This window comes from Ptychodera flava, unplaced genomic scaffold (genome assembly GCF_041260155.1).
Source record: "Ptychodera flava strain L36383 unplaced genomic scaffold, AS_Pfla_20210202 Scaffold_31__1_contigs__length_3010019_pilon, whole genome shotgun sequence".
In the NCBI taxonomy this organism is placed as follows: domain Eukaryota; kingdom Metazoa; phylum Hemichordata; class Enteropneusta; family Ptychoderidae; genus Ptychodera; species Ptychodera flava.
Window position 1 is genome coordinate 2,984,032 of NW_027248353.1, and position 25,478 is coordinate 3,009,509.

A 25,478-nucleotide genomic window follows, 5' to 3' on the forward strand; every position below is an offset into this window, starting at 1 on the left:
TATAGCTGTTCCCAAGAATCGAATGGGGATACCGCCGATCCAGTCGAGTCGAGTCGCCTCGTAAGGCTCAATGTGGACGTCGTACCTGGCGATCCCGGTTGGCGATAAACCTGAAATCTACACCTCAACGGAAGTTCAACTGAATAAATGAGTACAGTATAATCTTCGGGAAAGCGACATACAGGCACAAGCATAAAGTCATTCGACTAACAACGATAAATTTCCTTCATCATACAAAAAATTCCGTAAATTCTTGCTGGGAATCAAACTGCAATGAGGTACACTCTGTGTGCACAGGCGCTCCTTAGCTGGGTAGTCTGCTAAGTAGATCGATTTTCGGATCGATCTATTGATCCCGTAGTCGATATGCCCGCCACCGCAACCTAAATATTTGAGTATTTAGGTTGCAGTGGCGGGCATATCGACTACGGGATCAATAGATCGATCCGAAAATCGATCTACTTAGCAGACTACCCACTAAGAAGCGCCTGTGTCTGTGTGTCATCGAACGGAATCTTTCGCGCTCGCCACGGTAAACTTGTGTGATATTTTGAAAAGCCACGGAATCTCTGAGAATGAAAATTACTGTTTCGATCGTGTCGTTGCATTTACTTCATAAATCTATTTGTAAATATTCTGAATAATTCTGAATACTATGGCTATCCGTCGCTAGCACGATGAAAGTTATGTCCACCGTACCGATGGCCGACTTGCCTTGGCATCGGTACAGCGCGAGACAATGATTGACAGGTTCAAGTGACAGAATCCGTAAGTCTGGTTGGTGGAGATACCATTTGATGTAGCAAATTTCAGCTTGATGGGATTTATGAATGAAAGTATCTCCTGGGTGACGGGCCGCTTTACTCTTTAAATGAAAGTAATCCGCGTAAGTAAAACACAAATCGCGACGAAATTCATGCAATTTGTTACGATAATTTTGATCCATTCACGTCAAAAGAAAAATAAGAAGACTGTTCATGTGATAAATATATAATCCCATGGTATTTTTCTCTGTTTGACGTCATCGTATACTCGTGTTTTTCGCGGAGCCGCACAACTTCTCGCCTTCGGCTCGAAGTTGTACGGCCCCGCGAAAAACACTCGTATACGATGACGTCAAACAGAGAAAAATACCATGGGATTATATATAAAAAGCTGATACAATGTTCATGAAATTACTGACCCATCAAAATAAATTTTTCCTGTAAACACAAATTAAAATTCTCCCCATTTGTGTTTGTATATACCAAAGTGGTTTTGTACAGATGGCAACAAAGCGATCTACTTTCTCAACAAATAACCTCTTGAAAATAAAAAAAATGTTTTTATTTCTCACACCTACTTAAACAATTTAAACCTTTGGCTATCTACAACACGAAAACGTACAAATTCAGATCAAGTAGGATCTCCTATCAAATCTACTTTGCTGATACAGAATTTCTGAATGAGTGCCGTAAGTCTCATTGTCCTATCAAAACTCCTTTATCACTTTACAAGTTATATTTTCAATCTTTAAACGACAAAAGCAAACCCTGAAGTAGGAACCTTTGAATGAATCCATTCTAAAATTTTTCATCAAAATCTTATGATTATCCTCCGACGAAACATTCTAAATTGTGTATCAACAGTGATTCAGAAGATATAAAAATATCTCGATAACGTGAATATCATATAAGGCTTATGGTAAAAAGAAATATTGAGTCTTGTCTTTAAAACACAACCCGAAAAAAGGCAAACATTTTGAACTTAATTTTTCAAAAATGTGAAGTCCAAAGTTACAAATTCGCAGGAGGAGCTCATACTTTCATATAAATTTTAAGTAATTTCAGTATAATTTAAACAAATTTAAAAAAGAATAAATAATTAGTGTAAAAGTCAATTAAGCAATCCCGTCTAAATAATTTTCATAGAAAAAACAAAACTTTACAATGCTGATAAATGAGTAGAAAATTAGAATTTAATCTTATTTAAAGTACAAGCTCTAAAGACGATCGTACAGAAAAATACAATGTGCACTGTGCCAACTTCAATCAGCAAAATTTCCCAACATTCAGTTTGCTGAAGACAATATTATTTTATTTAGTCCCAAAGATGTGTATGGCAAAATTAAACTAATCAATCTATTATTATTATTATTGTTAGGTACGAAAATGTTATTGGAAAATGCAGAAGTAAATTGATTAAAAACGTGCTCACAGTATTGAAAATATCTCAATAAAAAATTCATTCCAAAACCTGACCCGTGTAAAAAAAGTCTAGTACAGCCATAGGTTCAGAAACGTATGAAGTAATAAAACATTATTGCTTAAAATTACTTTGCCAATCCTACATCGCTGTGAGCGATAACATCAACTTTATAAATATGAACAATATAATTGATTGCTTTATTTTCCGCTTCTTTGGCGAACAAAAAATAACCCAACACACATAAGCACGTAATACGAATGCGTTCAAATCACTGCAGCTGCTAACCCTTAACCCTTTAAGGTTCAACGACGATGGCGCCACCTAGCGGACATTGCCATGTAAGGGCCCGATGGTCAGTTCATAGGAAACACGCGTGGTTAGGCCCTTTTGCAGACATCATTCATATTCGCAGTTATTCCACATCGAGATTTTTAAGATAAAATTTTCACCTTCAAATTCTTGCTGACGGAAATGGGGAAAAGGTTACGGTCATTCATTTGGTGGGTTGTCTGTGATGTGTTCTGACATTATCAACAGTCACTACAGCAGTTTGATATTCCGTCATTATGGGTAAATATACCTCTACTTACAAGGAAGACTTTTATGCCATCGTTGTACAAAGGTACGAAAAATAATGTTAAGCGAAAATAGCGTACCTTGTACCAATAAAAGTATTCCAATTAATGTCACGCTAAACAGAACACCAAAGCAATCTTTTACGCACTTTTTGTCATCATAGCGATTAGGTCAATCTGCGAACGTGTACAACATTAACAATGTGTGTTGGATTTGTAGCAGACTGAATGGACCGTGTTTTCATTTTAAATCGTGAAATTCTGACCGTTTTGTGGTGATCGGAGTGGAATGTAAGAAATCACGAGTGCTTTTAACCACGGACGTCCAACAGGTAAATTTTGAACATTGTATCTATTGATTTCCAACAAATATGACAAGATTTGACAGAGATGCTTTGATCAATGGTTTCAATGAATACATATATAACAAAAATTATCAAAACACAATTTGTAAAAAATATGTAAAATTTATAAAAGCTTTGATTTTTACTTTATCATTCTGCCGGGAAATTTGAACCCTAACATTCCATGGAAAATTTCAAGCATTTCTCAAAAAAACCATGATAATATTTACATTATGCAATGCAATCATCTAAAACATTCAATGCAAACAATACTAATAAATCAATTTTCAAAAACATTCTTTTAAACAAATATAAAATTTCAACCGATCATTACAATTTTCTCTTTCCAAAATCAATTACATCAAGACGTAAATTCTAACCCAAACATGGCAGGGAAAATATCAACAATTCTCAGAAAAATGACAATATTTGTATTCTTGCATTCACTACACTTGTTCTTCAGCAAACCAGAATACAATTTCTTGACTGTTGTACAAAAATTACTCTTTTAAAAAAATACAACATTTCAACCAATGACTTCAATTCCACTGAGAGTGAGTTTTCTTGTCGTCATAACGTAAATTCTAGCCAAATGTGGCTGAGTAATATTAAGAGTTTTGGTGAAAAAAGAGGTATTTTCACTTTGGCTGGTGTTGTTGTGTTAAGTTGTATTTGCTGCAATACTTGCATAAACTGTTTTCTCATATTTCTTACGTGTAAATTACACACATAGAGTCATCAATGTTATCTGTATATACTATTCCACCGTCAGCACACACTGTAATGAAATCAGGGTTTCCATCTACAGTTACATCTGTCAGGTATTCACCAAGTGCACTAAAGATCTTTACTTTATTCTCATCTGCTACATAAATATTTTCTCCAATAGAATCAACACTGACTCCACACTGATTTACTAAGTGCTCATGTCCAAATGTGTACAATGTGTTGAGATTACTGTCCAAAACATAGATACAATGTTCATCTTGACATGACACTATGAGTTGATATTTGCTATTCATGGTCAGATCGTAGGGTCTACTGAGTTGTTTACTTGAAATCATTTCACCACCCTCGCTGTATTTTATCACACGGCCATTCCAGTCTGTTACAAAAACAGTGTTGTCTGGACCAAGACATATCATTGGCTCACCCACTTCACCAATATCTATTATTTGTTTCAATCTACTCTTTGCATCGCACACTAGAATGCATTTGTTGCCATCGTCGGCAATGTAATACAAATTGTTTTTAGATATTTTCACATCTCTTGGTCTAAAAATATGTGACAAGCCATGAAAAGTGATTGTTGATATGATCTGTGCAGTGTCTGCTGTTACTGTCTTCACACTGCCAGGCTGGTCACCAGGTCCTCTGTCACTGACAACCACATGTCCACTCTGGTTTATTGTTAATCCCTGTGGATCCAATACTTCTCCTGGTCCATTTCCATGCCTTGAAAGTCTTCTGACTGTGTGTTTGGGAACAATACCTGCCATTACAAAAGTAGGTCAAATGTTACCACAGCAGATTACCATTACGACAGCTAGTTTTGTAATCAAAATAAACACCAGTGTTGGAAACTGGCCAAAATATTTGCCAGACATCAGGACTGGTAACTTTCAAACTTGCCTGTCCTGCCAGAAAGTTGCCTGTCCTGAATTTTTTGACAAATCCATTCATTCAAAAAACACAAAACCATTATGTACTTCAAATTGTAAACAACTTTATTTTCAACATGAGTATTAACTATGATCTTACAAACAAGCTGTTCTGAATTCCACTGTTTGAAATGAATTCTAATCCGGACTTGCATACAAATTTTTACAATAACAATGCTGATAACACTCTGATTAATTAATTAGTTAATTCAAACACACTTTGCCCATATCGCTCAAACAGTTAAAAGGTTTCACGATAGCGGTTTTAACAACGGGGAAACATTTTTTTTTTAAATTTGTCTCCATTTATGCCACTTTATCGTATAAAACCAAGATGCAATCTGTCATCGAATTGGTACTACAATCAACCAAACTGAAAAGATTGCTGAGCAATACAGAAAACATCATCTGGCAAAGAAAATCAAAAACTGAGAGAGCTGCCATATAAGTAATCAAAGTTGGCGGCATGAATTATATAAACCAATACTCTCCTCAGACCAAACCGATTTCAAAGGCCGTTTACAGCAAATATTGTTAACGAAACCATGAAACCTGGGAATGGCTAAACACAGAGAAACAAGATTTATTTCTCGAAGCAGCCCTTCACAACATGCTTTTCAAACACCGGAAAGCAGGCACCAATATCGACCCGAAATCTATTACAAAGTCCACGAAAAATTGACACAAAACTGAAAGTTCGGATAATCGATTTAAATGCCTAAAACAAACTAATCGTTGACAGATTAGTACAACATTTACTGTTAACATAACGAGCACTAGCAACGCTCAAAATATGCCCTAAAACAAAAATCCTTATAGATGCTGGGTCATGTTAAATATAATATGACACCACACACCGGATCGCTCACTATAGAGTCAGTCAATAGTGGCTAACTCTCTCAATAACGAATCTGGCTTCTCCTCCTGGAGGACGAAGATGACTTCATCACACAACCAAACGGATGGGATACAAAACAAGAGAGCGACTGATGAAGGAACCCCATTTTTGGTTCCGAAACACGGTTAAGACGAATCACTCAATCAACAAACCGGTTTACCGGGGACCCAAATCACATGACTAGGGTCAAGGCACTATCGATTCACCGGTGTCTCGCCATGTATTCCACACCATATCGTAATACTAAACAATCTTGGTAGAGCCGATGTGTGGAGTTGCCCTCATTTTCCTTTATATCCTTTATCTCTTTATATCTTTCCTTTATATCTTTATGTCTATAGCACTGGCTGATATCGCGCAAATCTCGCTTAGTGTGAGATTTACTAGTATGAGCGACTTCCTGTTTACCCGTGTTTACATGTCTCGCTTGCATTGCATTCCGGCGTCACACATGGTACAGTTGCACAGTTTCAGTAGCATAAGCGCGTCGAAGTCCGACATATTGGTATACTACATTTCGTTTGAAACAACATCTAGAAGCAGCTGATCATGATCGATGAGATTACTGGGTATGGCGTATGGGCTACTATCGAAAGCCCGACACACGGACGTGGAAGTACAATTTTCCTCCCGTCCGACTGAAAAGTTACCCGTCTCGGACGGGAGGACGGGCGTAGTTTCCAACGCTGATAACACTGACCTAAACTGTAACAGAAAATGACAAGCACAACAAGCAATAATCCTTTAGACCACCATTACCATGGCAACATATTTAAAAAACCATATTTTCATTCTTTTTTGCTATCATGATGCAACCTCCAAGCCTGGAGCTTTTCCCATGATTCAAATTACATGGGCCACTTCCTGTACTATTTTCATCGGTTTTTGTAAAAATCACGCGACTTATAATTGGCGAAAATAGCTTTTCCTGGGTAAGTGACCTTAAAGCTAGCACATATGTGAAAATCATCCTTGGTGAACTTCCCCTTTAAGGACAAAGAATGAGAAAATATCATGGTCAACAATCGTCAATAACTTTCAAGTCTACAAACCGAGAGTATTCATTGCAAATTCAAGTGTCTCAATATAGATCGTGATTCCAAGATATACATCTGCTATCATGGCTACTCGTTTATAATGAAGACAGTACTCAAAAGTATACGAGTGTAAAACATAGCAAATGTATGGCTTGTTCAAACACGACTATGTACTAACCTTTCATTAGCCGCTCGTGAGACAATCTGATATCACTAAGTTCTTCAACCTTTTTCTTAGTGATATTTTTCATCAATAACATATCATTAGTCAGCAAACTCATTTGTTGTTTTAGTTTTTTCCCGTCTTTCTTGAGTACCAACTTGTCAGAAGATTGTTTTATTCCTCTTTTCAGCGTTACCCACTCATCAATACAGGATTTCTCACTTTCGCTGAAGGTTTGACTGTCACTGAAGACTGTCGATTGCAACTTGTCCTTGGTCTCCATCTTCACTTCGATCTGCTTCCATTGGATACTGATGTTTTGTTCTTTCGCCTGCTTCTCAGTTTCCACATTCATTATGCTTACAAACTCTATGTCACTCGAATCTATCGGTGGTTTAGCATCTGCTGAAGATACCTTACTGGTGATATCTAAGCAAAGAGAATGCGCAAGCAGAGGAGAATCTGTAACAATGCTTAGTGTGATATGTGAAGATTTAATGACAAGATTTACAAGGAAGTAAGTAAATGAACATTTTGATTGCTACACAACGGGCTATATTTAGGTAGACTGAACAATGTAAAAGGACTGTTCCATTGCTTTTCCTTACATTTGCATACTTGTATGAAATAACCTTTTCCTGTGATTGCAAAGTGGTATTTGGCAAACGTGGCCGACCTCTGGAGTTACAAACTCAAGTGCATAAAATTATATCGTTGCTTTCATTTTTCAAAAGACAACAATAAACGATAATCATATGATTCCATTAGTCATTTCATTTGTAACCACGAAGTCGAGATATTAGATATGTGGTTTCGGAAAGAAATGTAAAGCAAAGTTAACAAAAAAGCTAAAAAGGTGAATAGGAATGTGTTTATATCCGGGTAGGTGTGATCACTCAGTCGATAAATCACTGGATCGATCGATCAATTATTGAATAATTTTTCGCACATTATTGAATAATTAATAATTCAATAAGGGTATTTTTAAATATATGACTATAGTTATATATTTATCGCATACCTAGAAATTATCAGATAACAATCTTATCAACGATGCAAATGTCCTTTCCAAAGTTAAGTTCCAAAGTTAAGTTTTCTTTAGAAATACTGAGAACCCTGTTGTGCATTATATATATATATATATATATATATATATATATATATATATATATATATATATATATATATATATATATATATATATATATGAAGATCTATGAAACAAGAAATCCTGATTAATCATCGACATCGAACAGGATTGGAACAAATTTGGGATAATTGGATGCTGAAGTAATGTCGGTATAATCTGTTAATATAAGCTTATCTACTTTTCTTTGTAAGTTATACACTTGTTTTTATGAGCAATTTAAATATTGAAACATTTAGCTATATGGCACCTAACACTTTTGAGAAAGTAGAAAAATATGAAAATCCAATTATACAAAATTCGCTTCAATCGTGTTATCGGTAATGTTATGCCCATTCCAATACTTTCTATTTGTTTGATATTGCAGTTATGCCAAGTAACTGAACTTTACCATCGTCACATACCTCTTTGTCTGATCTCTTCCTTACACTGGAGGTATTCCTGATAATCTACAAATGTTTCCAAAGACAGCATCCTGGCACCTATATCATCCAGAATAGGTATGGATAGAAAAGTTTTATCCGCCATTCTATCTAACCGTCCACTGCTATAGGCATTCCACAAGGCGTCAGCTGCATCTGAAGAGCCACACCGAATGATGAAGTTTAGACTCCCTTTTTCAATGCCCTCTGCAGAAAGTTCAGGATGAATCGCTGTGACTCTATTCATATAATCCTCAGCATTTGTCTGGGTGCTTGCATGTCTGAATAGAGCATTCTCTATGTCAGCCATTGGTCTGTTGTTCTCAGGCACACCACCACTGACACGCAATCGTACACGCATGTTACCTGCCAAAATTCATGAATATGTTTTTTTGCGATGAAAACAATTAGACGGCACGATACAAGTTGTACTTTACAGTAGAGTCGACAGAAATGATATCATCGGCAAACAAAGTCCAAATAAAACGTTCGAGTTTAAGATCATCAGATACTGATATTACAAAGTATTAACAGTGACAGTACAAGTGTGATGATTTTCCAAAAATATCTAAAGAGACATTTTAACCACTTAATTAACTCAACAGTTATAGACACGTCAAGAAAATTGCAATAGCAATGTACATGGCTTCAGGGGTAGGGCCCTAAATGAATAATCTGTACCTGGAACTTTGACTCCGGGGCGAACAGAGGAAACTATATCTCCCTCTTCGATTTGACTAATTTAGTTTGTAAAATGACATGTAATTCATCTAAGTCTTGAGCTTTATTCCTTGCACATAATCAGATGAAGGTTGAGACAAACTAATTCTCTGAAATACACCGGTGGATCTGGAGTAGTGGCATTTCACAGCGAGTATTGGTATCTACCTTGTGTATTTTGATGCTGATTTTTACCATTAGGATTAGAATCCCCATCACTGCCGTTGTTTGTACTTGATGCAGTCCCTTGGTTGTCCTTCTGTGAACCATCACCTAAATAAGACACATTGTTCCATAATCTATGCCTTGATGTAGATAAATATGATAAACACTATTGCTAGGAGTCTGTCTGGTACAGAATCCGGAAAACTGACATTGTTTACTCTATTTTTTCTATGTCAGAAATAACATATTGTTGTCGGGTCAAGAATGAGTATGAATTAACAATAGACATTCCGGAACTCGGTTTCTGTCAAAATGTAATTCAGATGTAATGGATTTCCAAATTCAGATGTAATTGATTTCCAAATATGCGTGTCCAATTAGATAGCAAGAGTAATTTTAATGTCTATCGTGCATTTCAATATGCGAACTACAAAAAATGTTAAACTATTAAAACACGCATTTGGTTCATCCAGTAAACTTTTAGTCGATCCATTCAATAACTGGTGCGCTGAAAGCAATTCGGGCGCTGTATACTTGTACCTCTTGAAAGCAACAGATAGTGGCACATTTAGCAGTTTATGTCTTTACGTATAACGCTAACACCAAAGTTGATATTGATATAATTATAAATGTCATATCATATAAATCTGGGTATACATACCACCTGCAAGCCCCGCCCTCTTGGCTTCTGAAACTCTTTTAGACGTGTTAGGACTTGGATTAACATTTGATTCGTCCGAGTGCTCTCCAGACAACATATGACCTGTGAATGTTCAGCAAAATGTACTTTGTAAAAGTTGTAAACATCCTGTCAGTTCCGTAAACATACACAAAGAAAAGAAATAATAACATAAGCAGCGTATTAAAACAAGTCAACAAGAAAGGCCAAGGTATTGTTATGGCTAAATTACATTTAATCAGCAAGGTATTGTCTTAGACCTTTTTTGAACCGATATTTTGATGTTAGGCTTTTCAGATCTATAGGTAAATTAGTCCAAAGTTTAGCACCCACATAATTATAAGCAAATGGACCCGCAACTGTGAGTTTTTTCGGAAAAGATGAGGTTCGGTGAAGTTTGAATCTTGTATGTCTCCTATGTTCAAACAACTGTAAATAATCATTGAGGTGATAGGGAGGTGCCCATTGTACACATCACAAACAGATCTTCCTATGCCAAGTTTGTAAAGTCTATACATATCGTGAACCACAAGTTCCTGAAAAAATGGAAAAGACTAATCTCTGAAGCCAGAATAGATCATATACTTTCAAAACCAATATGGCTTAATGACGGGAAGCAAAACCTCTCTCAAAAGTGGGTAGTATTTTTAGGCATGTAGGTTCAAAAAGATACAGCTAGTTATGAGTCTTTAATATTGGTGACTGAGGTGAAAGCAGCAAGCCAAAGGCGTTATGTTTAGTCCACTCTGAAAGACATTGCCATTCTTAGATATACATACCCCTTTCAAACTTTCGCCTTTTGGTCTTTGGTTCACTATTTGAATGGCCGGGATTGGGAGTAATACTCTGCTCATGACTGTGACCTTCAGAAGACATCTGACCTGCGAATCATCATGAGTCATTATGATTTCCCTCGTTAAGGATTGTAAAACAGTATAAATCACTGTCTGTTTCGAGGAATATGTTGCAAAACATTGCGAAAAAAATGTTATAGAAAAGAAATATGTATTGGGCGAAGAGTAAGGAAGGAGTCGGGATATTGTTTAACCCGACCTCCAATTAATTGGAAAACGCGACGGCCAAACCTGCGAGCAGCATGGAAACACAGAATATATTGAAAGCCATCTTCAAAGGAGACGCACATATGCCCTTGTAAAATAGTCCTGGGAAATGGCAGAGTTGTAAAATGTGTTTCATACACCTGACATCATATACGTGAATTCAAACTTTGATGCCACTACTGAAGTGAAAAGTCTATTGTCGATCTTTAAAACTTGCATACCTGGTCTCTCAGGTGCTTCCTCTCCTGGGTTGGCTAGTTTGACATCTTCATGCTCACTTATAAAATTAATCAACATCTCTTTCACATCTTCTGATGTTTTTCCTCGCCTTTACCTTCAGCATTTTCCTCGATGCCGAAGCTTTGTCTGTGTACTGAGGATAAATTGTAATAGCACCATCTATTTTAATAGAAACTCTTTACTAGCAGGGTCTTACATCGTGTACGTGAACTGTTTCATCAGAGAGTAAACAGGGCTATGTTGTCGTACAAATGTATATGGCAAGTAACAATTCATTCTATTTTATCATGAATCAATACAAATAATATTTCTAATTTTCATGAAACCCCTGGCGCGACACCAAGGGCTGAGCCCTATGTAATAATAAATCAGTTGACGAACAGCAGCGGCCACTCCACCATTGATTGACCAGCCTTGGTACGAACAGACGACCAATGCAGCTGGGCGTTCCTTGTTAATGTAATATGAAACCTAATGCTAACAATTATGGTAAAAGGCGAGCAACAACGGAACAACAATCGTACTGTACGGAAAAAAAAGTTGCAAATACTGTAGAATTTTGCTGTTGTAGCAATTGATTTCATCGATGTACTCACCTTGTCCAAGGAAATCTACTTTCTTTTTAAGACATCCCTATGTCAATGTTTTCCACCAGGTCAATTTTGTTTTAACGTAAATTTGACCAGAACCAACAGCCTAGAGCAAAAAAATCAAATAACCATTGAATATCATTTGAGTATGCTCAACATAATGCTATAGTATGCACTAATTGAATGCAACAATCAATTGCCAGAAAGTCGCGATGGCATACTATCGAAGGAGCTGAATGACCATAGCAAAAGCTATACTGCAGGAAACAGCGCAGTATAAATACCGTAACGAAAATTAAAGTAAGTTCGTAAAAGTTGAATGGATTTAAGTTAGCATACCTTACAAACACTTTCAGCTTTTTATTTTTTTCTCCATTATAGAAATCCTAAACCCCAATGCTGTATATATTTTCTACAAGCCTTGACATTGGGAAATCCGACCGTTCAAAGTACACAATCATTATTTGCATGATAGTCACGTGACAGGCGTTTTGCTGAACTTCAAAAACTTGAGGTTTTCCTCCCTTTAGGCACACTGTGCAAGATTTTCGGTTGAAATTTATGCATTGGCAAGTCTTGGAAATACCCTTATACATGCCTAACAGTTGTACCAATTTCCTATTGGTAGAACGATTACGTCATATGACTTCTTGATCATAAAATAGCATATCAGATAAGCTAAATATCAGTAAATTCTCGATGGGATTCGAACTCAGAACGTAGGACGCAGGTCGATTAGGCATTATATTTGTGATGATTTTTCTATTATTATCATAACAAATGATTACGAATATTTATAAATTATTAATATGAATGTTACAGAATATTAAAACTTTTTACAAACATAGTTGTGATAATTACATGAGTATTCATAAATTACGATTATGATTAATAAAATCATATTTTACATATTGTAATCTGCTTATGTGAACAACCTTCTGTAAACCTTATATAGTTTCACAATCTATGCCAAAATATACAAGTGACACCATTGCCCAGGTTCATTCTACGGCGAGAGTTACCATTGCCCAGGATCAGTCTACGGCGAGAGTAACCATTGCCCAGGTTCAGTCTACGACTATAAAAAAGTTTTATTATTCTGTAACATTCATACTAATAATTTATTAATATTCATAATAATTTGTTATGATAATAATAGGAAAAATCATCACAAATATAATGCCTAATCGACCTGTGCGTAGGACATCCAGTCACACAGCGAAGACAACACAGTCAAAACCACTGGGCCTAATCCCCCTTAAAGAGTAATTCAATAACCGAGTTGTTACATTATTAGTCTTTGACTGTGACCACTCCACACGCTGTAGAGTTCATGAAGTTTCCTTGCACAGACACACTCGCTATTACGTACCGCTAAAAATCCTATATCAAAGCAAGAAGACATCACTTAACTGGGCTTAACTATATAAATTCATACCTGCAGATGCATCGTGTATGTCTGAAGTTTGCAAAGTCCGAATAGTGTCATTTTGACGTCACAATTGAACTCTTTCATTTCAAACACATTGTCTAATGAGGGAATGAAATTGTACAAGGCTGCCATTGATTAGATGGTCGAACGAGTGAACCCCTTTGCAAATGTCAACTTTTCTGCCAAATCTAAAGAATATTTACCTGCGCGAAGGGTAAAATACATTGGAATCGACTAGGCGAAGAAAAGCGGGAATGTTGAAAACACTCACATGCAATGCTGACGGTTGACGGTGCCCGGTGATTCTAAGTGTTCTCAATAGGCTCCATACATGAAGATCTGAAATACATGGTGAACTCGTTTACTCATAAGCTAGGTCAACAGGTCGGACGTTTCATTCAATGGGTGATTTATGTAGGTCATCCAGGTTATCTATTGCAGCGAAACGGAGCAATCAACACCGTAAAGTTTATTAGCTTGTGCCGATCGTCTTGGTGTTAGCAGTATTTAAAGTGTCAACAGGTCTGTGTCAGTTGTACTTAGAGATTCAATCTATACATAGAAATAGTAAAAGCAACACGCGCCACATTTCAGAGTTATAAATTACTCGATGTAGAATAATATGTGAGCTAAATTGTCGAAAGATCACCCCTCGTGTAGTTTCTCAAACATACATCCATACGTCATGATAAGTAACATTAACGTCAGATTGAGTTTCAAAAGACTTGAAATACAACACATCAGTATCGTCACAGTTTATGATGCCTGAAGCGAAATTTGTAGCCTTCACGGTGCCGTCTTGTTGAGTTTGAATAGATAATGAGTAATTTTCCGTTCAACCCTCGCAATCCGAATTTCTGTGAAGGAACTTTTCAAATCTGTTGACGACTTTATGGCCCACTACATCCCCGCGAGCATTGTAATAGATAGTGAAATCGACACTGGGATGAAAATACTGGAAATTATGAAAACTCTAAAGTGCAATATTGTACACTTGAACGAGGCTATCGCACGGAACCTCGAGCACGTTGACTCCCGAATTATTGCAAAGCATGTAAAGAACGTTGACTAGAACTACAAGCTGTCAGACGTATCTCTATGTGTGTCAAAATTGACGGGGGCTGGCGGTGCTATGTGTTCTCAATGGGCTCCATTCATGAGGATCTGAAACACATGATAAGACTTGTTTACTCCAAAGCTAGTCTAGCGTGTCGGACGTTTCATTCAATGGGTGATTTAGGTCATTCAGGTTATCTGCAGCAGACCAGCGCAGCGGAGCGATCCCCACCGTAAAGTTTATTAGCTTTGAGCCGATCGCCTTTGGTGATAGAAGAATTTAAAGGGCCAGCAGGTCTTTGTCCGTGTAATGCGTAATCAGATCTTAAATTAAAGTGACTGGTGCAGTTGACGATTCAATCTCTACATAGAAATAGTAAAAGCAAGTAAAAGTAACTGAGTCCAGTAAATACTGTTATCTCACAGTCCGTACATATGCTTTGAAGTCCTGCCTGCCAACCCAGGCGCCAGCTGGAGACAATGTTCTGGACCTACTAATTTAGCTAGAGGTATGGTCAGCCAGCAAACTCGATGTTTCTATCTATTGACCAATAAATCATTGGTGGCGCCAATATGGCTGCAACTTTTCTTAAACTGTTCTGGTTGATTACCGAGGACCTGTACAGAATTGTAAAAGTCTTCTAATTGGACGGATTGCACATTAAATCCCTGCGCCAATAATCCTTTTTCTTAACATGTTTCAAATCTTGCTGCATCTCATAGATTAAAACATCATACAGAAAATTGCTGTACCCCCGAAAAGTGTTTGCATGCTCCTTCTTATATCATATAATCAAATTACGTGATGAAATTGTATATGAAGCGTTGTCCTACCGATTGAAATTGACGAAATGGCTTTACCTGTTCGTGCTTCTTTCAGCAATTAGGTTCCTGGATGTTATTATTATCGTTCACTGTGTGTGTGTCGTAGATGCAGAGTTACGGTGTCCAGGGACACGTAAAATGGACGTTCTGTCTGACCAAAGTGTACAAACGCAGTGGACGAAAACACTTCAATAAGTAGGTGTGTACAACAGCTATGTAAACAAACGGTGGTTGTTTTGCATTGATAAATACGGAATAATTACCAAGGTCACTAGTTTTTACACCATGTAAAAATCTGACTCGTCAACAATGCAGTACTTAAATTATAGTGTTTGTTGTTTTCCGAGCAACGTGTACCCTTAGGGAAAGAGTGAGCATCGAGGTTTATTATTTTGTGACGTTTTCTTGAGCAAGGGAATCTCTAAATTGTTCAGCAGCTAGACAGCAATCGCCATTCAGCATGTAAAGCAACCAGTGATTCTATTATCTGATATTGATGTTTTATGGTAATGATTAACTTCTTTGCACCTACCGCCTATGGTAACACAGTCCTGCAGCCTATCCAAGCAGTTTACGTTTGGGACGACTTCAGAGAGATGTCAAACATTATTATACTGCATTTCACTTCTCTATGACTATCATAATTAATTTGCAGCTATGCAGAGAGATGAGAATGATTAATGTAGGGAGATTGAGGGTGTCGAAAATAATGGTCATGAAAAGGAAATTTGTGTAAGATTGTCCAATTTTTGTGCATGTACTAACTCTTTGGTCTGTGCAATCGGTTGATTAATGGTTCGTCTGTCATAAATTCGTAGACCCCTTGATTCAGTTGACTGACTGGGGTGAGTAAACACTGTTATCTGACTGCCTTTGCAAGTGCTTCGAGGTCCTGCCTGCCAACCCAGGCATCTGTAATATGTGTTGGCTTTATCAACCCCAGCTACTATATTCGTATGAGGTTACAGACAAAATCACACTTTAAGATACTAAAGTCGTAGAAGCTCACATTCGAAAATTTTGCTGAAGTTTGACTAAGCTCTGTCGGTTTTCGTTTTCATTTGCTATATTTGAAAAAGAATCTGAGAAGTGATTCTAAGACATCAACCTCACACTATCCCTTCCATCGATATTGTACGTGTGCAAACAAGTAGGCATGCTGATCATGAAGTGGTTTATATATTCATGGAAATGTGAGTAGAATCGCCTAACACCTTTATTACACGATTAGTTTTATACACTGAAATCAGACATTTTAACTGGGGTAAACATTTGAGAAAATCAAGACAACGCCCTCTCTTTGTGTGCAAATTTGAGCCCTTGCCTCACCATTATTACAATATGGGCCTGCGCCCGCAACGTTTTGTGTGACCTTTCTCTGGGGTCTTTCACATCGGGTCACCAATGCGCCATCGGGCAACTGTGGCTCGGGCGTAAACTAGTAGGGCCCTCATACCTCCCGCGGGACGAGCGGACACTGCTACACACACGCCCAGAATTCGCTTGGTGCGCCCAACCGCCAAAGCCGTCAAGGTGTTTTTATTTCCCGATACAAGACATAGATCAGTCCATGTGAGTTGCCGTGTCAAAAGCTACCTCCATTTTTTAAACTTCAAAATCACTACTCAATCCTGATAAATCTGGACAATAAACACAATAAAATATGACTCTACATCTCCAACAACACTTTGATGCATTGTTTGATGACGGTTGGTGAGGTTATAAGCCAATAAATATATGTTTAAAGAGAGAGTTCTTACCTATGTAAGGCATAGACCAAGATCATGTGACTTGCCGTGTCAAAGGTCAAACTCGGGGGCCTTACGCATGCGACACGAGAGGGCGTTCATGACAGGTCCCATAGAGTGTGATGTACCAGTTTTCATATCACTGAAACCATACAATTGGCAATTGGCAAGACGTCTTGCCGTTGAAAATTTCCTTCCCTTTCATTGTTTCTTGTACCAATAGAAAAAGACAAAGGTTGTGGTTTTTTCAAACACATTTTTTAGTTTTCAAGCAATTGCAATGTTATGGGAAAAGCAATTAATTGAATAATGGAGCCTTGCTATTACATAAACGAGTTTTAATCAATTATATTTGTTGTGTTATATATTAGTGCCCTTAGTATAATTGTTATATATGTACAAAAAAGTACACAAACAGAACATGTAGTACATGTAGATGCATGTATTTCTATAAATTAAAAGTATTTCCTCCTGGAAATTAAAATATGTAATCGTGTGCTTAAAAGAGAAATTTTTGTTTGTGGAATGTCTGAAAGATATTTGTTGGCAAATCTATTGACAGGTAAAATATTGTTACTGTTTTGTCACACATACAGCTAACTAGCGTGCAACTTTCTAGTGCTAATATCTTTAGCCACGCTTTAACCGATAAGCTTTTTCAAGTTACATGCATTCGTGTTTCACTGCCTGAATTTTCTAGATGAAAATTTTCTGTCCAGGTTTATGTACTGCCATACTACCAATATCTTCGTTTCAAAAAATTCAAATATCAGGCTGTCCAAAAGCCTTATATGGTCAATAATTTTATGCGTTTGATACCAGGCGGATAACAGACGATCGTGACCTCGGGGAAATAAAGATAAATAAAGATTAAGGTAGACATTAACTGCAGTCTGGTGTTATAGGTCATTGAACCTTGTGCTGACGAGATAAACGTGTAACAGTGGCAGCTCTTTTGACGACAAACACATGTAGCATACCGTTTATAGAATGTCCAATTTTAGTAGCTGAAAACAACGAACACATGCCAGAAATTTGACGGGAAATGGTGAATTTTATAAAAGTCAAGTTTCTCAAGGCTATAAAATATGATATGTAAATTTGTCGAAGGTTACTCGCACTATTCCACTAGCTAGCTTGTCATTTGTTACTTTCATATTTCTGTGCTACAAATCATAGCATGGCAAATTGTGAATTTGTTCAGGCATAAAAGTTTAAACAGATACTTCTTTGCGTACAGTGCGTCCTTTGACACCAGAAAACCCAAATAAACATAAGAAAATATGATAAGTTTCAAGAACTAAAAACCAACAGTTACTCTATACGTTTCCATCAATCCAATATTCTCACACTCCTTGAAAGTATTTACAAACACACTTAAATATTTTATTAGAATGTCACATTATTTATGTTATGACATAGAAAAACCATAGGTCAGGACAGAAGCTCTTGGATTCAAAGAAGCTTTCCTTGAAGTGTTTTCTGTAGTAAATAACCAATCATTTCGACGATGGTAGTCTGCCGACAACTTGATAAAACATTACTAAAGTTTCTGATGGTTTTGGGTTATTTTGGAAATGGAAATATGCAAATAGTAATTCTCAGACGCACTTTCTAGAACATTTATTCAGACTTAATCAATATTGGATGACAATCGTTATTCATACCGAATCGATGTCTATACATATTTTCTATTTTCATAGCTGATATTTTATTAGAGAATGTATTCACAGGCAAATCTATAATTAGTGATAAATACATTAGCAAACATATGACCTTGTATCAGTTACTCCCTATCTGCGAATCGTATTGAAACATATAACTCAGAAACACAGGGGTAAGTTAACAATTTTACAGTTGTGCGCATGTTCGACATCCAGTCTAGCCTTCTGTGAGATATAAAAGACCTGCGTGCATATTGGCCATAGTCATTTGAACTGTATCGCTAAGTTGTAACTCGCACAGCAGGAAGAAAGATGGAATGCAAGAGTCTGGCGTTGTTGTTCTTGACGGCATTGGTTGTGGTAAGTTTGCTCAGAATCCCGATGATAAATATTGAATTTGAGGTTCATCAAAAAACTTACATTTTCTAAAGAACAAGTTATACTTTAGGATATTTGCAAGACATTAGGTTTCAAACCCTGCGACTGTCATTGGAGGGACTGACTTTTAAAATATTACTCAAGTAAAGGGCTAGAACTATTGCAGCACTTCAAATTGTTATAGGTAAACATAACCATTGTTTACACTGTGAACATTGAGGGACAGTCTACACGGTCTTGGAAATAGTTTCCGCCAAATAGCAGGTTTTTAGCATTACGACGAACTTCATAACAATGTCTACGAGCAATGGCATGTAATAGAATTTTGCATCTGTTTTATTTTAGCCGTCCCACTCGTTAATTATGCCAATCAGCTTAATTCTGGATTGATACATTATTATAAATGAGATGATTTATTCCGTGATTGTAATTAATTTGCCGAAATTAAGTATAAGCTCACAGAGTTTTCATGTATATAAAAATAGCAAGAACGGTAATGCAACATTTGACAGCATGCTTTGAGTTCAAAAATGATGGATTTTAGTGAAATTCGACGGTAAAAATAGTTGCATTAAAAATCGTGCTGATTATCGTTTTGGGCAAACAGTGCATCGTATTTCCGTGGATCAGGTGACCTGGGTATGATGTATTGCTCGGTACAGCTACGTATACTGAATGTAAACTTAATACCGATGCTCTACAAGTCTTGGTTTATATACTTATATCTAACATAACAAATATAATAGGTTGTTCTGCAAATCATTATTTATGAATCCTGTGCGTATAATCACTTTTTACAGATTGCAGCGGCTAATGCAAAGGCTAGCAAAAAACGTAAGTAGGTCCGTACAAAAAAATATGCTAATTACTGTGAAAATGGAAGTACAAACCTTGTCGAAACACAACACAAAATATATTGTTCAGATTAAGGCTTGGAATGAAAGATGTGCAGCGTATTGCATCTTTAGTGCAGAATGATAAGAACGTATATTTTCTTCATGAGTTTCGGGCTGATGTTGATAAGATATTACGAAATGCATTTAGATTTTGTGGTTATTTATACCTAAATGTAACAAAAATATGACATAATTATCAATTACTGAGGCTTATAAAGTTTAAATTGGCATGCTCTGCCAATGAGAATAATTTTTTAAGAACCCAAAGTTGATGAGCTCGTGCTTCAAAGATAGGAAACACAACTGACCGCATTATTGTGAGTAGCTCCCAGTGTGATCTTGCGGTCCAGGCAGAGACTTACAGCGCAAGTACTGGTGACTCAGTATAATGACAGTGCTTGAAGATTGCCTTTGTTTATGTTTTCAAGTCAGACGACTTAGGACAACAATTTTTATCAACACAAAATGACCCATGCTCTCTCATAGCCAAATGTTGTTTGTCGATTCATTTGAAGAATCCCAGAAGGTTATCATTTTAACACTATCTACCCGCTTTTTTATTGATTCACTTGGCGAATCCAAGGGAAATTCATTAGGTTTTCACTGTGACACACTCTACTTACCCGCTGGTCTTTTCAAAGTAGACGTCGGAGCAAATAAATGAAATGTTCGCGCTTGCTGATGAGAAATTAAAATAATATCCGACTATAGGATGATATTGATCACTTCAAAACCTCTGTCTCTTTCGTGAATTTAAATAAATATAGGATTCACTTATATTCAGTGTTTTACGGTGTTGGAATAATAAATTTATGCCACACATTATGCAGTCTCTTTGAATAATTACTCTTTTCCTTAAATCGATAGGTCAACTGACCACAGATCCTGAGTGTCCGCATGCCCTTTATCCGATAATGTGTGCAGATAGACAAGCCTGTATCCAGGAGAGCCAAGTGTGTGATGGTGTCAAGACCTGCATGGACAATAGCGATGAAGAGAATTGTAAGAGCGGTTCATTTTTTTATGGAAAAAAACTCAACGATAAAAATCAACTTTCAATAGAAAAAATAGAGTAAAATGATGCAACGTTGCATATTTTATGAAGGTTACACTTGCCAATCAAAAGTGCCTAACATCGTAATCGTTGAATTCTAACCATTACGTAGGTTAAGTTTTGTACTGAATGGTCTTCAGTGCATTTAAATTACTACACAATGCTATGAGAGCCTGACATAGAATATAGACGGAATCTTGTCTATTTAGTATAGCCTTATGTTGAAGTTCAATATCAAATGTTACTGTCACATCGTAATACAACTTTAAATGTTTAGTGTGATATCTTCAATACTTTGACATACCATTTTACGGGTTTTTTTTCAAAGGCGGTGAGGATGGTGACGACGGTGAAGGCGATGAGGGCGCTGATGAAGATGATGGCGACGAGGGTGACGACGAAAACGGAGAAGATGAAGAAGGCGACTAATTCTTCCGAATTCCTTCTTGATACACACCTGAATTTCACTGAACATAGATTTTGAGATTTGCGTGATCTCAATAAAGCAATGCATGACGGCACATTTGTTTTCTTATAACATGTCACACACCTTGTATCTCTTTCTGTGTGGGATAAACCTTGATAATGGCGGATTAAAAAACCTTTTAAAACTATGTGATTAGTACACCGAGTCATTTATATTCAATTGCACTGGTCAATATAACAATTCATGGATAAACGGCAGCATATTTTAACCAATCAATCGATTGATTGATCAATTGTTTAACGTATCGCTTCATTTTAATCACATAATTTATAGATATCACTAGTCTTTCTTTTTTTCTCCCGTTTAGAATGTGTTAACAATTATACCGATATTCCACTTCCATAAGTGTACATAATGCTTATATCCATTTCCGTCACAGCTTGCATCTGTTTCAATGATACTTGATTCAAAAAAACAATCATTGTAATATACACAAAAAAGAAAAACAGATGTCATATTGCATGAGCTGCCGTGATCTACTGATGGCCATGCATATCATGTTTAAAATAAGCACAGACTACACAGTCAACCCTGGCCTTGATCGGCTGTGAAGTCAAAAACTTGGTGTTTTAATTTATCTTTTTGAACGTGATAAACGACGATTGAAAAAACGATACTATTGCGAAGGCAGAGAAGTATTTCTGATGGCTGACTTCCATGCTTTGTGACGTAGGTTTGGAGTCCGAATCCGATCGAGAACGTTACAGAAAAATTGATGTGTAACCCCCTCCAATTTCACGGAGTGCTTTGTCAACTTAATGAGAATTAACCATTCGAAAAACGTCATTTTGTGTATCGGTAGAAAAAAGTAAATTTATTGGAAAAAAAATCAAGATATCGTCAATTTGTCGCGCAGCTAACTCGAAACGATTGGCCAGGCGCTTACCGATGGAAATAGTGTCTCTTTATCGTATGTTTGTATCAATAAAAACTTCAAAGCATGGTGGTGTTGTCATTTGTTTTCATTTTATAAGGTTTACAAATTATAAAAAATGGTGTAAAATTTAAAAATGTGTTTCCTTTTAGAAATGTAGACATTTTAATCAGGCACAGCTGTTATGCGCTATTCCGGCACGCTTGGCTTTCTTGTTTAAACAATAATTATTGATGTACACGAAACAACAAATGTCGTACACATACGATAATATCATCTTTCCTTCCGCCATTTCATGATATACCATTATGTGTTCAAAGTGTAATTTTTTTTGTGTAATGTCTATATACGTTTTGTTTGTCCAATCTACGTGTATTAGTGACTTCTTGCTACTGTCTTGCTGTCAAGTGAGTTAGTGAGATATTCTGTTGCTAATTCTTCCACAACTTGACCATCAGGTACCAAAATTTTTATACGCCAATGGTACGACCTGTCGACTTTTCTAGCAAGTATGTTATTGTTGCAGGCCAATTTGCTATCGAACTGCCAACTCTTGCTTTTTTCGTTAGGAAGAATTTAAACTATCAAGCTGTCCACGCGCCCTCTATATCCAAACCATGAACGTTAACGTTCATGATTCAAACGGTCCATCTATGTAATGGATAACCCATTATAGACGACCACTAGAAAAGCGTTTCCAGGTGTTCACAGTGTCGAGGCGTTGCAGGCCGGGCGACCTGTTACAGTCAATATACACGAGTCCCAGTAGCAGCTGTTATTGGTGAAGAACACATGAAGCGTCGCCTTTATGGACGATAAATTTTACAAATGCACTGGAGATTAAGTTCCCCTAGGCGAGAATTAGGATAAATTGATTAACCCCAGTAGGAATAGAGGTGAACGGATGACCCACTTTCCCCATCTTGACTGTGACTAATCGTCACTTCCATATTTCCCTGTCAATATCGTATTACATCAAAATATGATTTTGTTGACATGTTTGCGTGTGTCGTGTACCATATCTCGGAGAAAAGTAAAGAAGAAAATTGTGTTGATAGAGAAAGGTGGTGAAGCTGCCGATTTTCGTGTAAACAATTAAAAATAATAAATAAATATTGGGTGTTAAGTTGTAAATTAATGAGAGGTTACAAAACTTTTTCAAGATCATAGTCAAAGTGACTGAGTCAAGACAGACACTGTACAAGTCCCTCTCTCGCCAGTTTTGTGGTTGAAGCACTTCTGAATGCAGTACCAAGCTCACAGAGTGAAAATCAACTGAAGAGTATGGAGTGAAATTCCCAAATATACGTAATGAAAGTGTCGCGCCTAGCTAGCCACCCGTACCATAAAAAATGTACAGCTAAAACAGTCCTTCTAGAAAATTTGAACATTACCCAATCACTAAACTAATTACACCTTGTTTTTGCACAGAAGCAGGTGGTAATCACTGATGTGTGTTCTAGAAAGTTTTTGTTGATATGCAAATTGCACTGCCAAAATATTGCAGTGAAGAAAGTATCTTCTCTCTACATTGGCCTTGGTCTGATTGAGTTAGGGCAACAGAAAGAAGCAAATAATGTACACTTTGATCGAGTCTGTTTCCCGATCTAATTCAAAAGCTGGTGAGCAATGAGCGTGCAGATTTCAAGATGAACACGATCTTCACAGGAACAACACATGAGTGATATGTTAATTTCATAACATGTCACATTTGATATATTCAAAAGTTGTATCTCGTGATAATGACAAGCGAATAAGTCTAAATAATTCACAATCCCCTTTGTTGTTATACAAAAGTAATAAATATTTATTGGATATTTCGAAATGACCATACTAATAGACGACTGTAAATCAATCGATCAAGCGATAAATCAATCAATCGATTATCAACTTACCTTATCATTACGAGAGAAATGGACCGTATCATTTTTCTTTTTGACAATTAGTGTTTACATTAAAACAAAACGATATTCCACTGTTTATTTCTATTTCATATGCTTATCAGCCTGCATCTGCTGCAACCACACTTGAATCAAATAAAATATTATAAAAACAAACAAAACAGATGTTCAGTGTATTTCCTGGTTGCCATTTCAAGCAATGACCACCCATACCATATTTTCAAACGCACAGACTCAGTGCACTTTTATCGATGACCTGGATCACCAGCAAACTCAATACTTTGGTGATTAAATGAGTCTTTGCGGCGTGATGAACGAAAATCTATTGACCCATTTTTGGATTTTAATCACCGACTTCCTCTCTACTTGAATAAGAATCGTTTGTTATGAATTCGAATCCAAACGGAAAAGTATAATTATGGGAAATTCCATTCGTGTTAGCAAATTCTCATTTAGTAATTATGGTAATACTTAAAAAAATCTACGAATTTCACCAAACAATTGCGCTGTAGGGGAAAGGCAGCAGCCATTGTATTGCAAAATCACATAACATCGCCAATTAATAACAAAAAATTGACACATTTGGCACCACCGCAGCTAACAGATGAAAATGGCCCCTTTCTCTCACTATTTGTAGAATCAATAGAAAACCTACAGTATGCAATGTAAAAGTTGTCTGAACAGAGTAAACTTAAAAATAGGGAAACGATTATTTGCTTGGGCAGATCAGTTTTTTAAGTACTGGTACCCTGTTTTTCCATTGTGCATTTACAAATAAATGTAAACAAAACAAGCACATATTACATGTAAGTGCATGTACTTGTATTAAGTGTAATAGTTTCACTTCCGTTTCATAATCATACAATAATTTGCTAAATAGATGAATTCGTTGCTTGTGCAATGTCTGAAAATTAGAGTATTCGTAGTCCAAATTACGGATATTTGAGATAGCATTACTGATTTGCTGTTCCGCAAAGTATCGCGCCATTTTGGTTTGTGACACGGTTTAACTTGAAAACCTATTACAATTATTTTACATTAATGTTTGACCACTGCATACTCTACCCAGGTTATTGTCTTTACACATTATCTTCGTCTAGCAAAACTAAACGAGCCCGATATTCTCAAGGCAAGAGTATTAGAATGGTCCTCTGTTTTGTACGGAATCCATATTGGACCATCAGAAAAGAAAAGGTGACAAAAAGCGTTAACAGGCGTACGGATTTATAGGCCAGGTAGCGCCCTAATTCACGCATTGCACATACGTTATATAC

The 25,478-nt window shown here is 36.7% G+C and overlaps 2 protein-coding genes across 4 annotated transcripts; one reads left to right on the forward strand and one right to left on the reverse strand.

Annotated features, from left to right (window-relative positions):
- Positions 1-1,939: 1,939 nt before the first annotated feature.
- LOC139127392 (uncharacterized) lies at positions 1,940-17,000 on the reverse strand. 3 transcript variants are annotated; one of them, XM_070693307.1, is made up of 11 exons: positions 15,735-16,601; positions 15,239-15,353; positions 13,593-13,660; positions 11,896-11,995; positions 11,281-11,432; positions 10,778-10,879; positions 9,981-10,082; positions 9,323-9,427; positions 8,417-8,800; positions 6,881-7,294; positions 3,463-4,598 (listed from the first exon to the last, which is right to left on the reverse strand). In XM_070693307.1, the coding sequence occupies exons 5-11, from the start codon at positions 11,354-11,356 to the stop codon at positions 3,817-3,819; spliced, it is 1,965 nt and encodes a 654-aa protein (XP_070549408.1). In that variant the 5' UTR covers positions 11,357-11,432; positions 11,896-11,995; positions 13,593-13,660; positions 15,239-15,353; positions 15,735-16,601; the 3' UTR covers positions 3,463-3,816. The 3 variants fall into 3 exon arrangements, with proteins under 3 accessions (XP_070549409.1, XP_070549410.1, XP_070549408.1); XM_070693308.1 differs by lacking the exons at positions 15,239-15,353; positions 15,735-16,601 and adding an exon at positions 16,963-17,000 and having other exon boundaries at positions 1,940-4,598; XM_070693309.1 differs by lacking the exons at positions 15,239-15,353; positions 15,735-16,601 and adding an exon at positions 16,963-16,999 and having other exon boundaries at positions 3,462-4,598; positions 8,417-8,590.
- A 1,743-nt stretch (positions 17,001-18,743) lies between these two features.
- LOC139127369 (uncharacterized) lies at positions 18,744-22,367 on the forward strand. The gene is made up of 4 exons (XM_070693286.1): positions 18,744-18,974; positions 19,793-19,826; positions 20,756-20,890; positions 21,271-22,367. The coding sequence occupies exons 1-4, from the start codon at positions 18,927-18,929 to the stop codon at positions 21,369-21,371; spliced, it is 318 nt and encodes a 105-aa protein (XP_070549387.1). The 5' UTR covers positions 18,744-18,926; the 3' UTR covers positions 21,372-22,367.
- The last annotated feature ends 3,111 nt before the right edge of the window (positions 22,368-25,478 follow it).